Raw genomic sequence first — 13,732 nt, 5'->3', positions numbered from 1 at the left:
GCTTAAGAAGGTGGCGCGAGACAAAAGCAGCCAGCGAGGTGACGGGTGCGCGCGGCTGCTGCGGAGGTTGGCAGCGCGGCTTCGTGCGCCTGCGCAGAGTGGACGCGTTGGGGCGCGAGATGGACTTGTGCGCCTGCGTAGTAGTGGGTCCTAGGCGAGGCTTATCCGGGCCCTGGGAGGGAGACGGGTCCCAGAATCCTCAGTGCGCGTGCGCGAGACTTTCCCTTCCCCCAGCGAAAGTTCCGAATTCCTGACAGTTAAGCGAGGCCGCCCTCTGCTGGTTGCCGTAGCAACCGTTTCAGCGCTGCGCCGTCCTGCCGCCGCGCAGGCGCAGCAGGCTGCGTAGAGGACACTCCAGGAGACAGTCTTGCGTTACCGCCTCCCGGCCCAGGCCTCCTCCCGGAGGTTCCCCGTTTCCCCCGGGGGCCGTCCCGCTGGAGGTCACTGAGTCCCGCCTCTTGCCGCCGCGCCTCCGGGCGGGACCGCCTTTTCCCGGGAGCACGGCTGCTGCTCCCCTCCCACCGCTGCCTCGAGGGGGCTAATGACACCCTGTCCCCCCAACCTCCCGTTTTCCGTCTGGCAGCCCGCTTCCTGGAACCCTCCACCCCCCCGCAAGGTCCTGTCACCGTCTCCGTGGCAACGGCCACCCCCTCCCAGGAAGAGGCCGGGGCCTAGTTTATTCCAAATTTTATCGTCTCTTTAATTTAAATTCTCTGAATAATTAATTCTCTGTCTCGCGTGGACTAGGGGGTGGTCCGGAAAGCGGGTCCTCGGTCGGGGCTGGGGTCGGAGACCGAGTTCTGTACAGTGTCCCCGCCCTTTTCCCGGAGGGAGGGCCCGGTGCGGGCGGGAGGGGAGCCGGTGTTTAGGAAAGAGCAGGACCGGGCCCCTGGGAGCCTGGCTACGGGAGGAGGCCCCCCCGCCCTGGGGGTGGGAAGGATGCTGGGAACGTGGGGAGCAGGAGGGCAGGGCTCTGTACCAGGGGCCTGGGGTGCCAGTGGGGGTCCGCAGGACGGGGAGGAGAGGCCCCCGCAGAAGCACGCTGCCCGCCCCCGAAGGGGCACCCCGCTCGTGCACCCCGGGCGGGCGGGCGGGCATCACCGCTTGAAGCGGTAGGTGATGGGCAGCAGCAGCTTGCTCTTCTTGAGCGCCTGCACCTTCTTGAGCGTCTCGTCGTCCAGGGCCAGGAAGCAGCGGCGCGAGTACTCGAGCAGCCGCTCCTTGGACGGGTCGAACTCGCCCACCTCGGCCAGCTTCTCGGGCGCCACGATGAGCAGCTCGGCGATGGGCGTGGTCAGCGCCACGGTGTTGCGGTCCACGCGGTGGTGCTCGAAGGCCCGCGACATGCTCTTCAGCTTCTGGAAGGTGCCCAGGATCTTCTTGTAGCGGCACAGCACGCCGTCCGCGTCCTTCACTGCAGGGCCGAGCGGGGGGCTGAGAGGCGGGCGTGGGGGGGGGGGGGGGGGGAGGGCAGGCGTGGGGACGAGAGACAGGGGGCCCGGGCCCAAACAGCGAAGGGGCGGAGGGAGACAGGAAGACGAGGGTGAGGAGCCCCATGCAGGACCGGCCAGAGCAAAATGGCAGAGAGGCGAAAGGGATTGGAGCAGGTGGGAGAAACGGGCAGAATCGGGAGGGAGGCCCCGGAGGGAGGGGCGGGGGAGGAGGCGCTCTAGAGCTGCCGGAGGCCTGCGGGAGCTGGACCACAGGCGGAGGCCGGGAGCCACAGAGGTCAGGTCTGCTCAAGACACAGCAAGCCCCCCCCCCCCCACTTCGTCCCCGCTCCCCCTCACCCCGCTGCCTCTCCCGGGCCTTGGGCTTCCCGAAGCGCCTGCGGCCCGCGCCGCCCTTCTGCTTCTGCCGCCGCCTCTCCGCGTTGCTGCCTTCCTCGGACGCCCCGCTGAGCGAGGAGGCGGCCGACTCGGGGTCCGAGGCCTCGCCCGCCGCCCCGCCCCGGCCGTCGCCCTCAGCCCGCCTGGGCCCCGGCTTCACCCGGCAGTGGTCCTCTGGAGAGAGGTGGGGAGACAGGCGCACGTGACCTTCGGGAACAGGAGGGAGGCGGCTGTCACATCACACAGGTCCCCTGCCTAGATGGCTGGACACAGGACGGTCAGCTGGGCTTTGGGGACAGTCGTGGGTGGGGCCTGGTGGAGGATGCTCAGCTGACGCCTGAACTTGGTGGCAGGAGGTCTGGGGGACACCCAACGCTGGGCTGGGGCCTCGGGGAAGTCTATGGGGTTCGGTTCCCACCGTGGACGAGGGTCTTTCCGGGGTCCTAATGGGACCTCCAGAAGAGTGCAGTCCAGGCGCCCTGAGGCAGGCAAGGCCTTGTTGGGGTGCGGGGTTAAGACCTGGAGCAAAATCTCAGGCTCGGGGGTCAGGTGGGCTGGGCATGGCAGGCGCCTGCCTCCGCCTGCGGGAGGGAGTGCTGAGGCTCTGGGCAGGGCCCCCAGGCGGTCAGCTGGGGGAGGCCCTGTGTTGGGGTTCCCCCTGGGCTCGGCCATCCTGGGAGGCTCCCATGTTGTGGGGAGAGCAGGCCCGCTCAAGATGGTTCCGGAGCACAGGGGTCCCCAATAACATCCATCCTGGAAAAACGGGGGCCCTTGCCCAGGCTCCCGTGGAATTCACAGAGGAATGGGGGAGCCTGAATGGGAGCCAGCTGGGGGCTGAGTACCAAGAGGGGGGGGGCACAGGAGGGGTTCCCCAAATCACTGCTAACAATAGCTGAGCATTGACCTAGGAACCAGGAGGTCCCTGTTTGATCCCGGTCAGGGCACATACCTGGGTTGCGGGCTCTATGCCCAGTGGGGTGTGCAGGAGGCAGCCGATCAGTGATTCTCTCTCATGGTTAATGTTACTCTCTCTCCCTCTCTCTGAAATCAATAAACATATTTTAAACGATGAAAAGATTTGGCAAAGGAAAGCCCTGAGCACCTGGGGGAAGGAAGCTGTGGTCCCGGGGACACCGCGGCCCTAAGCAGAAGGTAGAGAGCCGGGTCCCCGCTGGCCACCAGAGCATGAGTGTGGGGGGGAAGGGTCGGAGCTGGGGCCTGGGCCCAGGAGCGGGTGGGGAGGGCGCTGCCCCGGGCCCTGGGCCCTCACCTGCGTCCATGCGCGCCGAAGAGATGAACTTGTCCAGCTGACAGCGCAGGAAGTCCCTCTCCTCCTCCAGGTCCTCGATGCGCTTCTGCAGCCACGAGTTCCGCTCCAGGGCCATGTGCAGCTGCGCCCGCACGCCGCTCATCAGCGCCGCGGTGGGGGACGCCGCCTCGGGGGGCTCTAGGGCAGCGGGCACCCTGGTCACACCCCGGCCTCAGGGGCCTGCACCCCCGCTGTGCCTCCCTGTCCCCCAGCTCACCCTCGAAGTTCCCCCGAGAGGGGCTCAGGCTGTAGAAGAGCTGGGGGTCCAGGTGGGGCGTCTCCTCCAAGGGGATGGAGATCTCGAAGGCCTCATCGTCCTTCTTCACTGGAGAGAAGAGAAGGGGGGTCGGCCCAGGGAAGTGCCCCCCCCCTCCCTGGTCCCAGGCCCAACCCCGGGGAGAAGAGAGCGGGTGGGGCAGGGTCCCAGCTTCCTCACGCGTCCTCCTCCGGCTGCTCCGGTCGTTCATGGCGCGGCCTCCCGCGGACCCCGGCCGCCGAGCACCTCAGAGACACTGGACAGAAAGAGGACACCCCAGGAGGTGGGCTGTCTCCTCAGGACTGAGGGGGGCTCCTGGGTCTGATGGAGGGGGGAAACCCAGAGCCCTCGGGGCTGCTGAGGGAGGACTCCGGGGTCCAAACTCCTGGACCGCTCCACGGGTACCGGGGCCGGCTGGGGGCCGTGGAGGGGACATCCTGGCCAGGAGGGGTCACCCCGGGGCCGAGAGGTGCGTGGGGAGACGACCCCAACTTCCAGGCCTGGGGCGGGGGTCCAGCCCACGCGCCTCCCCCGCACTCGCGGGAGCAAGCATGCCCCTTCCCCGTGGTGGGAGGCTGGGCGCGTGCGCAGTGCGGGGGAAGGTCACGCGTGGGGATGCGCCCCCGCCCTTTGTCCCGCGAGTGGGAGGAGGACGGAGGTGGCCAGAGGTCCCAACGTGGGGTGCGCCAGCCCGCCACCCGCAGCGGCCCGGGCCCCGCGCTCACCCACCCGCGCGCGGAATCCGGCCGGGGAACCGACCGCGGCGGCGGCGCCCATGCCCGGCGGCGGGGAGCGGAGGGAAGCGCCCACCCGGCGGCGGGGGCGGCGGGGCGGGCAGGGACGCACTCCGGATCCGCCGGTCGGCGCGCCTCCCCCGGCAGCCCGGGCCCAGGTGAGGACCGCCGATGCGGCGGAGACCGGGGCCGCACTTGCGCGATGGCCCCTTGCAGCCCCCGCCCCCGCCCTCCGCGAGGCCCGGGCAGGGAACGTCGTGAAATTCCCAATTCCTGGGGAGCCGCTGGCTCCGGGGTCCCCGGGTGGTGGCCGCGCACGGATCGGGCGGGGGAGAGTGGGGACAGTCAGGAAAGTTAGAGGCCGAGGAGGGGCCCCTTCAACGACCCCCTGAGGCCCACGGCCCCCAGGATCCTGGGGAGGGCGTGCCCCTCCCTGCAAATAGGGGCCTGGAACCCCCACCCAGCCCCCGTGGGTGAGGACCGGCCCCGGCACGCGCAGACCTGGGTCCCGGCCGCTGCGGCTCCGGCTCAGTTTACTCACCTGTAAAGTGGGGCGGGTGCAGTGACGTCACACGCAAGCGCCCCGCCCCGCGCACGGCCACAGTCGGGGCTCGAGATGAAGGTCGGGCACCGTTAGCCGTGGGTGCCACCGGAGTCAGGCGGCGGGAGGTTTCCTCTCCCTCGGCGGCCGGCCTGTTTGTTCTGCCGCACAAAACGGGCCCCGCACAGCGCCCGCCCCGAGCAGAGGCCCAGAAAGGTCCTGGAGGAGCAGGGGTTCCCCCCGCGCCCGCTTCAGCTCCGCCCGCTCTCCTCCCCCGTTCGCCGGAGGCTCCGAGCCCTGGGAGCGGTGCCAGCCCTCGGGGAGCACAGCGTGAGCCCTGCGGGGGGAGGGCGAGATGGCTGCGGCGCTGCGAGGGCTGTGCCCGCTCCTACCCGCTCCCCGTTACAAATAAGCGCAGCCTCGCCAAAGCCCGGAGCGCCCTGGCCGTGTGGCCGGCTGGTTAGAGCGCCCTCCCCCGCGGGGCAGTGTCTGGGCTTCCGTCCCCCGGCAGGCACATGCCCAGGGTTTGGTCCCTGGTCGGGGCATACGCGGGAGGGAACAGATGCTCTCTCTAGGGCAGTGATGGCGAACCTATGACACGCATGTCAGTACTGACACGCGTAGCCATTTCTGATGACACGCGGCCGCTGAGGGCCGCATGCCGAGGATGAAACATTTGCGAAATAATGTTTTTTCCTCAAAGTGACACACTACCCCAGTTATGCTCAGTTTTTTGGCGAAATTTGACACACCAAGCTCAAAAGGTTGCCCATCACTGCCCTAGGATCAATGAGAAACATGTCTTTGGGTGAGGAGATTTTATTTATTTATTTGTTTAATCCTCGCTCGAGGATATTTTCCCACTGGTTTTTAGAAAGAGTGGGAGAGGGAAACAGAAACATGGATGTGAGAGAAACACACCCCTGCTCCAGCCCTGACCAGGGCCCGGCTGGGGAGGAGCCTGCAACCAAAGTACATGCCAGGCCAATGCTCTATCCACTGAGCTCACCAGCCAGGGCAGGATTTTTTTAAGTCCAAGAGAGGCATCTGCCCTCGATGCGTGTTTTTCACACCACAGGCCATGGGCAGAGAATTCAAGATAGTAGGATGGAGTCAGCCATTCACAAGTCCCGCATGCGCCCTGGCCGGCGGGACAGTTGGCTGGGCATCTGCCCGTCATGGAAAGGTTGCCTCTTGGACTTCCAGTCAGGGCACAGGGGCTGGGGGTTCCGCTTGGCCACCGCCAGGGGGCGCAGGAGGCAGCCACTGATGCCCTGCTCTCCCATAGATGGTTCACTCCCTCCCTCTCCCTTCTCTCTCTCTCTCTCAAAATCAATTAAAAATCTTTTAAGCCAAAACCGGTTTGGCTCAGTGGATAGAGCGTCGGCCTGCGGACTGAAGGGTCCCAGGTTCGATTCCAGTCAAGGGCATGTACCTTGGTTGCGGGCACATCCCCAGTGGGGGGTGTGCAGGAGGCAGCTGATCGATGTTTCTCTCTCATCGATGTTTCTAACTCTTTATCGCTCTCCCTTCCTCTCTGTAAAAAAATCAATAAAAATATATATTTTTTTAATCTTTTTTAAAAGAAGTCATAGTCCCAGCTGGTGTGGCTCAGTGGCTGAGCGTGGACCTAGGAACCAGGAGGTCCCAGTTCGATCCCCAGTCAGGGCACATGCCTGGGTTGCGGGCTCCATCTCCAGTGTGGGGTGTGCAGGAGGCAGCCAATCCATGATTCTTTCTCATCATTGATGCTTCTCTCTCTCTCTCCCTCTCCCTTCTTCTCTGAAATCAGTAAAAAGATTTTTAAAAAATAAAAATAACTGCGCTAACTGGTTTGGCTCAGTAGATAGAGCGTCAGCCTGCGGACTGAAGGGTCCCAGGTTTGATTCCGGTCAAGGGCACATGCCTGGGTTGCGGGCTTGATCCCCAGTGTGGGGCGTGCAGGAGCAGCCAATCCATGATTCTCATTGATGTTTCTCTCTCCCTTCCCCTCTGAAATCAATAAAAAAAATTGTATTATTTAAAAAACAAAATCACTGCCTGTGACGATGTTTCTCTCTCTCTTCCTCTCTGAAATCAATAAAAAATTGTATTATTTAAAAAACAACAACACTGCCTGTGACACAGGTGCTGCGGGGCCGAGCACAGAGAGCCCCTTCCCCAGCCAGGCAAGCCGAGGCCCAGGGGCCAGGCACGTGCTGAGTCCCCTGCCAGGCAGCGGGGTGGCCAAGCCCGGTCCAAAAAGAAGCCTCTAGTGCTCAAAGTAGAAAACGGGTTTATTGGGTGTCTACTCTCAGGCCCTGTTTGGGGGGGATGGGGAGAGAGCGGGTCTGGAGCCCCGCCCCCAACATCCGCATGGAGGCCTCAGCAAGACGGAGTGGGTTCCTGGTGGCCCCCAGCCACATCTTCAGGCCGGAGAATGTCCACGCCGAGTGGCCTCCCCACGGCCCCTGCCAGGGCCCAGCCTGGAACGGCCCATGTCGCTGAGGTCTCATAAGACATGGGGACCCGTGGCGACCCCGGAGCTCCTCCCTCCGCGGGGCCTGGCCTCCGCAGCAGGTGGGTCTGTGTTTGCGTCCAGGGCCCCACGGCCCAGCCTCGAGTGCCCTCTGGGTGTCTGCGGACGACAGGAGTCCGGGCTCCCCCAGACGCCAAGGTTCCAGGGGTGCCCTGCGGCCCGGCTCACGGGTGCTTCCACCGGGCGTGCTTCTGCAGCGTGTTCTGGTCCATAAAGCGGCGCGGGCAGTGCGGGCACGGGAACGGGCGCTCCCCAGAGTGAACCCGGCTGTGCTGGGCCAGCTCGCCCGCCTCCCGGAAGCGGCGCGGGCAGAGCGGGCAGCCGTGGGGCCGCCCCCCGCCGGCCCGGTGGATGGAGTGGTGCCGCGCCAGGTGGCTGGCCCTCTTGAACGCCTTCCCGCACGTGTCGCACTCGAAGGGCTTCACCTGCGAGTGCGTGATGCTGTGTCGCTGCAGGTAGGACATGTACTCGAACACGCGGGAGCACACGGGGCAGCTGTAGCCCCTTTTCTGAGCGGAAGGCCCGGCGGGCCCGGGCTGCCTCGGCGCCGCCGCCTCCTCCACCAGCGCGGTGTACGGGACGCCCTGGGTGTCAATGAGCAGGTAGCGGCTGGGCCTCGGGGCGGCGGAGGGCTGGGGGGAGCCTGTGGAGGAGGAAGGTCCGGGTTCTGGGGACCGGCCTGCGCCCGGGGGCGGGTCCTCCATGGCCTCTGCCGAGGGCAGCGCCGGGGGCTGAGGGCAGGGGGGCGGCAGCACCAGCATCCGGAGGGTGGCTGAGGCCTGGCGGTGGGAGAGAGGGCAGGTTACACGGAGGAGGGAAGGCCCGGCTCCATCCTCTCCCTCTGGGGACCCGCCCGGACTCCTGCGTCCTCCATCACCTCCAGTCCCTGAGCCCCGGACCCTGCGAGCCTCCGGGAAGGCTCCCACGGCCTCCCTCCTGGAGAAGCCCCTGCTTTGGCCGGTCCACCACCCACTGGCGCACCAGGACCGGGCTGCTCCCCCTCAGTGCGCTCCCCAGGCCACCGGGTGCCCCTCTCCGCTGCCACCCCACCCATCAGCCCTCCCGGCCTCCCGGTCCCGCCTCTGCCGCTCCCGATCCCGCACACGCCACCCAGCAGCCCGTCTACCCCCCTGCACACCCACCCTCCTCCGAGGTGCCACTCGGGGCCGGCCGCCGCGTGGCCACCTCCCTGCACCCCTGGGGCCGCTACCGCCGGGCTCGCCCGCGCGCGCCCATCCTCCCAGGTCCTCCCAGTCCCGCCCCCCCCGCCCGGGCCACCCGCGCCCGGCGCCGGCCTCGTCGCCAGTTGTGGGCAGAGCCCGCGGAGCAGCCGCCCGCCCCGCCCCTCCGCCCGCCGCCTCCCGGCCCCCGTACCCGGTGCAGCAGCCTCTCGAGTCCGGGCGATTCCGGAACGGGCCCGGGCTACCCCCGCGGGGGCAGGCGGCGGCGGGACGGGGGGCCTCTGCGGACCCCCCAGGGGCTGGCGGAGCCGCGAAGGGGACTGCGGACCGGGGGACCGAGAAGAGGGTCCTGGGGAGGGAGGAGAGCGGGGCGCTGGGGCCTCGGGAAAGTGCTCCGGCCAGAAACACACGCCGACAGAAAGGTTCCCAGGCGCCTACGGCCCGGCCTCCAGCGCAACGCGGCCGCCCCGCGCGCCAGACGCAAATGAGGACTCGAGCGTGCGGTGCGGAATGTTTATTGAGGACACGGGGCGGGCGGGGCGGGAGGGCAGATACAGAAGGAGCCGTGCGTGTGCTCTGGTCAAGTCTCCCACGCGGACCACCATCCCCACTTCGGAGCAGAACGCCGGGGCTCGGAGAGAGCAAGTCCCTGGCAAAGGCTCCCGCGCACAGCGGGGCTGGCACCGGCCGCGACTGGCTCCGGGCCCAGGGGGGGCAGCGCCTGGGCTCACATCACAGTCAGGGAGGAAGTGGGGGGCGGGGGGATGGAGGAAGGAATGACGGTTCTCCCTCGGGACAGACAGGGAAACTGAGGCCCGGGGTAAGGCACTCGCCTCAGCAGCGCCAGGGAGTGTGTGGTTGTGCCGCTGTGTGCGGGTCGGGCGCCGAGGCCCAGCGCCGGGTCTGGACTTAGTGGAGGCTCATGTGCTGCGCCAGCTCCGCGGCGTCCTGGAAGCGGCGCGGGCAGAGCGGGCAGGTGTGCGGCGGGCCGGCGCGGGCGCGGTGCGTGGCGCGGTGCCGGGACAGGTGGCTGGAGCGCTTGAAGGCCTTGCCGCAGGCGCCGCACGTGAAGGGCTTGAGGTCCGAGTGCGACACGCGGTGGCTCTGCAGCCGCAGGGGGCTGGCAAAGACGCGGCCGCACTCCGGGCAGTTGTAGCCCTTGCGAGGCGGGGGCTCTACCGGAGACGGCTCGCGGGGAGGCGGGCTCGGGGGCGGCTCCTCCGGCGGCGCCGTGTACGTGTAGGGGACCCCGTTGGCGTCGATGAGCAGGTGGGCCGGCGTCGGGGGTAGGGGCCCCGCCACCGACGAAGGAGTGGAAGACGGGCTGTCTGCCTTGGGGGACGACGGGTCCATGGCCTCCGGCGAGGAGGGACGAGGGTGGGGCGGCCGCGGGGGCAGCAGCAGCATCTGGAGCGACAACTGGGGGCGACGGAAGGGGGAGAAGTTAGCCTCCCGGGGGACGCGTGCCCCTCTCACTGCTGCACCCCTGCACCCCACCCACCTCCCTGCAACAGACACTGCCTGCAGCCAGCTCGCTCGGTGTCCCGCCGCCACTGGGGGCGCCGCCAGCTGAAAGCACCCCAGGCCCCCACCTGTTCCCGCGGGGCCCCCTCTAACCCCCGACCCCACAGAGGGCCAGTCCCGCCTTTCCCTACTCACGGCAGCCCGTCTCCGGCCACGGCTATTCCCCTTTACTTCTGGGCTCCTTTCATCTCAGGCCCGGGCCTTCGGGATTGGGGTGCAGGGTGCTCGCTCCCTCTTCCTCCCAGCCCCCAGGACCCCGCGGCAGCGCCTCTCCCGCCCCCCAGCCCCCCACCCCGGCTCTCCATCCCGCCAGGTGCGCTGTAAACCCTCCTATCTCCAGGGACACCCGTCTCTCACCTTCCTCTCCAGCTACACCCCGGAGCCCCACTAACCTAGTTCCCCACTTTCCCCCGCGGCTCCTACACCCGCTCCTCCCTCAGCACCTCACGGCCTGCACGCCCTCGCCCCACTCCCTGCCCATCGTCGGCCCTTCGCGTCGGCGCTCCCAGGACCTGCGGCCCCTGCCTCCGCCCACCCCACCGAGGGTCCCGCACACGTCCCCCTCCCCCTCCCGGTCAGCACCCCAGGCTCGGGAGTCCCCTCCCGAAACTACTCCGCCCAGCACCCTGCGCCCTCCCTCCGGTGTGAAGCGGGCATCTTCACGCCTCTGCCCCTCGCCCCGCTATACCCAGCAGGGCCCTCCCCCCCATTCCTCGGTGCATTCCGGGGTCCCCTCGCCCTTTCCCTTCGGCTGGCGCCTCCATCCCCACCCCCACCCCCCGGCTCCGTCCGACGCCCCGCCCCACCCCCACCCGGGAGCGCCAGCCCCCTTCCCCGCCCCGCCCGGCTTTGCGCGGTCCCCGGGCCCGAGCGGGCTCCTCCCTCCGTCCCGGCCCCCGTACCCGGTGCGGCGGCCTCTCGGGTCCGGAGGAGCAGGCCGAGGTCCCGGGAGGCCCGGGTTCCCCTCGCGAGCGCCGGCGGCGACGGAACCAAGACTTCCGGGAGTTCCGGGCCGCCGGCGCCGGCGACGCGAGCGCAGGGGGCGCGGGCGTGGGGGCGCGGGGAGCGGCGGCGTCCCTGGGAAAGGGCGCCGGCTGGAAACGCGCGCTCTGCCACAAAGGTTCCGCCGCCCTACTGCCCGCCTTTACCGAGCGCCCTGCCGGGGGGAGGGGGAAACGGAGGGCGGGAAGCACAGAAACCCGCCCCCTGCCCCCCTCCCAGCCCCGACAGCCCCCACAGGAACCGTCCGGTCGCGGTGACATGATCGGTTTATAAGCTGGGGTCAGGCGCGGTGAGTCTGCCCGAAGTTCCACGAGGAATGGGCGCGCCCAAGTTGTTCCCTTTCCACGGGGCGGTCCCCCTGCGCCCCTGCCCAGCGGGAGGGACGTGTCTGTGGGTGGGCCCATGGGGAGGCCGAGGTCCCGAAGCCGGCCGCCGGCTCTGAGGTGGCACAGCCGTCATTTGCATGTGGGGAAACTGAGGCGCAGAGGTCAGACTTAGCCGGATGGAGGGGCGGGGCGCGGGGGGCACCTCCCACTGGGCAGGGAAGGTCGAGGCCCACGGGATGGCAGCTGCCCCGTCTCAGATGGCGCCGGGCACGGAGTGCAGTGGGCAGGGGGAGGCCGAGGCAGCGAGGCGGCGTGGGCAGGCGTGCGGAGGTCGCGCCGGGTGCGGGAGCTTTTGGGGACCCGGCCGCGGGCGGCGCACGCGAAGGGCTGGAGCGCGGGGTGCGATCGCGGAGGCGCCGCGGGTGCGGGAGACCCGACCGCGCTCCGGGGCCCGCAGTTAGACCCCCAGCTGCGCCGGGAAGGGACGCAGTGGTGCAGGCGGCGGGTCCGCGGTTTGGGGGCGGCGCCGCGTGACACCCGGAAAGTGTGGGGGGGCGGGGGTGCAGAGGGGAGAGGAGAGGCCTTATTGTGGGGTCCAGCCCCGGGGAGCTGTCCAAGGAACTCCCCGCGATGCTGGAAACGGTCTGAATCCGCGTGCGCTGAGCCACTAGCCACGTGGCGCTGTTGCGCACCGAGGACCTGGAACTTAATTCATCTTTTAAATCTAAAAGGCCGCTGGTGGCTGCCCTGACCGGCTTCGCTCAGCGGGTAGAGGGTCAGAATGCAGACTGAAGAGTCGCGGGTTCGATTCCAGCCAAGGGCACATGCCCAGGTTGCAGGCTCCATCCCCAGTGTGGGGCTGTGCAGGAGGCAGCCCATCCATGGTTTTCTCTCATCATTGATGTTTCTCCCTCCCTTCCTCTCTGAAATCAATAAGAATATATTATACAAATAAATAAAAGGCTGCACGTGGCTCCTGCCCGCCTGCCTGCCTTGGGGGGCTCTGCAGGCCAAACAGATTCCTAGACTTCTAGCTCACGGATGACCTATTCGGACTGTATTTTGAAAGGACGGGCCTTTGGACCTGTTGGGTTCTGTAAGGATGTTATGAAGGCCCATTTCCCCTGTGCCTTTCCACTGGTTTGGGGGAGGCTCGCCTTCGATTTCTACTGGACAGCGCTCTCCTGGAGGAGACGGAGGGGGGCACCTGTACCTTAAAGGGGCAGCGACGCCGCCTGCCCACACCAGGGCTGCTGGGCTTGGCACTGGGCCTGTAGGGTGTTGAGCAGCCTCCCTGGCATCTACCCTCTGGGCCTGAGTACTTCCCTCCCAACTCCCTTCCCTCCGGAGAACACACGTGCCAAATGCCCCCAGGGGTTAGCTTGCTCCTGGCCCACCCAGGCACCCCCAATGGGAGTCTCCCGCCCAGGTCCCTTTCCCGGGTTCCAGACCCACATACCCACCCCCACTCACCCCCAGGAATAGCAATGAGCACCTGAGCCCTGACCATGGTGCCCGCCACTGCTGACTGCGCCTCAGCGCAGACCCACCAGGTAGGGGCCCCAAGGTTACCGTTGTATGGGTGGGGGTGGGGGTGGGGACAAGGCTTGGTGAGATCATGGGACTGGTCTGTGGTCACACAGCCACAGGTGGGAGCCAGGAGGGCACCTGCTCCGGCCTGACCCCTGAGTCGCCTCACTTCCCACCCCGGCTGCCACCGCCCACTGCAGCTCCCAGCACCTCTGCCTCCTCCCGATCCTCTCTCCATGCAACACTGCAGCACTGAAACACACAGAGCCCTGGCCCGTGTGGCTCAGTGGATAGAACGTCGGCCTGCGGACTGAAGGGTCCTGTGTTCGATTCTGGTCAAGGGCACATGCCTGGGTTGCAGGCTCAATCCCCAGTGGGGGGCCTGCAGGAGGCAGCCGGTCAGTGATTCCCATCATTGATGTTTCTATCTCTCCCTCTCCCATCCTCTCTGAAATCCTATATAATAAAAGTCCAATATGCAAATTGTCCCCTCATCCCGGACAGGGGACAGGGCCAGCCGGCCAACCACTCGCAGCCCCTCCCCCGGGCCAGCCCCGCCCTGGCCAGCAGCCACTAGGGACCCTACCTGTGCATGGATTTCGTGCACTGGGCCTCTAGTGAAAAAATAAATAAAAAGTAAGAACACACCCACACACACAAATGATCATTCCCGCTTTAAAACCCTCCTCCCTGCATTTAGAACAAAGCCCAGAGCCCTCAGGCCCCGGGTGAACTGGTCCCCATCACTACCTGGCTGCCCCCCCCCCAACCTCTCCCGTCCCCAGAGACGTCCTGTTTGCTGTTCCCCTCACAGGGACGGGTCCTCTCAGCTCTCTGGCTGCGCGGATTGGGTCAGAGGTCAGGAAGGTGAAGCCTGCCCTGGCCCGCCCGTGTGTTGCCTCCGCTCCCGTCACCTCCCTTTCCCGCGCTCCACCAAGGCCCGCCCAGCTCTGCCCCCGCCAACCTTCCATCCGCGGGACCT

The 13,732-nt window shown here is 67.4% G+C and overlaps 3 protein-coding genes and 1 long non-coding RNA gene across 10 annotated transcripts; 1 reads left to right on the top strand and 3 right to left on the bottom strand.

Moving 5' to 3' along the window:
- Positions 1–681: 681 nt before the first annotated feature.
- CCDC106 (coiled-coil domain containing 106) lies at positions 682–4,861 on the bottom strand. 5 transcript variants are annotated; one of them, XM_054710890.1, is made up of 6 exons: positions 4,670–4,861; positions 3,575–3,650; positions 3,356–3,463; positions 3,100–3,276; positions 1,791–2,036; positions 682–1,414 (listed from the first exon to the last, which is right to left on the bottom strand). In XM_054710890.1, the coding sequence occupies exons 2-6, from the start codon at positions 3,603–3,605 to the stop codon at positions 1,098–1,100; spliced, it is 879 nt and encodes a 292-aa protein (XP_054566865.1). In that variant the 5' UTR covers positions 3,606–3,650; positions 4,670–4,861; the 3' UTR covers positions 682–1,097. The 5 variants fall into 5 exon arrangements, with proteins under 5 accessions (XP_054566865.1, XP_054566867.1, XP_054566866.1 ...); XM_054710892.1 differs by lacking the exon at positions 4,670–4,861 and adding an exon at positions 4,630–4,660; XM_054710891.1 differs by lacking the exon at positions 4,670–4,861 and adding an exon at positions 4,120–4,350.
- A 2,066-nt stretch (positions 4,862–6,927) lies between these two features.
- ZNF581 (zinc finger protein 581) lies at positions 6,928–8,714 on the bottom strand. Of its 2 annotated transcripts, none has more exons than XM_054710610.1 (2): positions 8,562–8,714; positions 6,928–7,966 (listed from the first exon to the last, which is right to left on the bottom strand). In XM_054710610.1, the coding sequence occupies exon 2, from the start codon at positions 7,946–7,948 to the stop codon at positions 7,352–7,354; it is 597 nt and encodes a 198-aa protein (XP_054566585.1). In that variant the 5' UTR covers positions 7,949–7,966; positions 8,562–8,714; the 3' UTR covers positions 6,928–7,351. The 2 variants fall into 2 exon arrangements, with proteins under 2 accessions (XP_054566585.1, XP_054566586.1); XM_054710611.1 differs by lacking the exon at positions 8,562–8,714 and adding an exon at positions 8,330–8,447.
- Positions 8,715–8,873: 159 nt separating this feature from the next.
- Positions 8,874–10,993, bottom strand: ZNF580 (zinc finger protein 580). 2 transcript variants are annotated; one of them, XM_054711006.1, is made up of 2 exons: positions 10,795–10,993; positions 8,874–9,787 (listed from the first exon to the last, which is right to left on the bottom strand). In XM_054711006.1, exon 2 carries the CDS (start codon positions 9,773–9,775, stop codon positions 9,278–9,280), a length of 498 nt encoding a protein of 165 aa, XP_054566981.1. In that variant the 5' UTR covers positions 9,776–9,787; positions 10,795–10,993; the 3' UTR covers positions 8,874–9,277. The 2 variants fall into 2 exon arrangements, with proteins under 2 accessions (XP_054566981.1, XP_054566982.1); XM_054711007.1 differs by lacking the exon at positions 10,795–10,993 and adding an exon at positions 10,028–10,182.
- Positions 10,984–12,193, top strand: LOC129147725 (uncharacterized). The gene is made up of 2 exons (XR_008554995.1): positions 10,984–11,183; positions 11,952–12,193. It is a non-coding gene; the product is annotated as an uncharacterized LOC129147725 (long non-coding RNA).
- Positions 12,194–13,732: the final 1,539 nt, after the last annotated feature.

The sequence above is a fragment of the Eptesicus fuscus genome, chromosome 21, assembly GCF_027574615.1.
Source record: "Eptesicus fuscus isolate TK198812 chromosome 21, DD_ASM_mEF_20220401, whole genome shotgun sequence".
In the NCBI taxonomy this organism is placed as follows: domain Eukaryota; kingdom Metazoa; phylum Chordata; class Mammalia; order Chiroptera; family Vespertilionidae; genus Eptesicus; species Eptesicus fuscus.
Note: the sequence above shows the minus strand (reverse complement) of the source record. Positions and strands in the feature narration are given on the sequence as shown.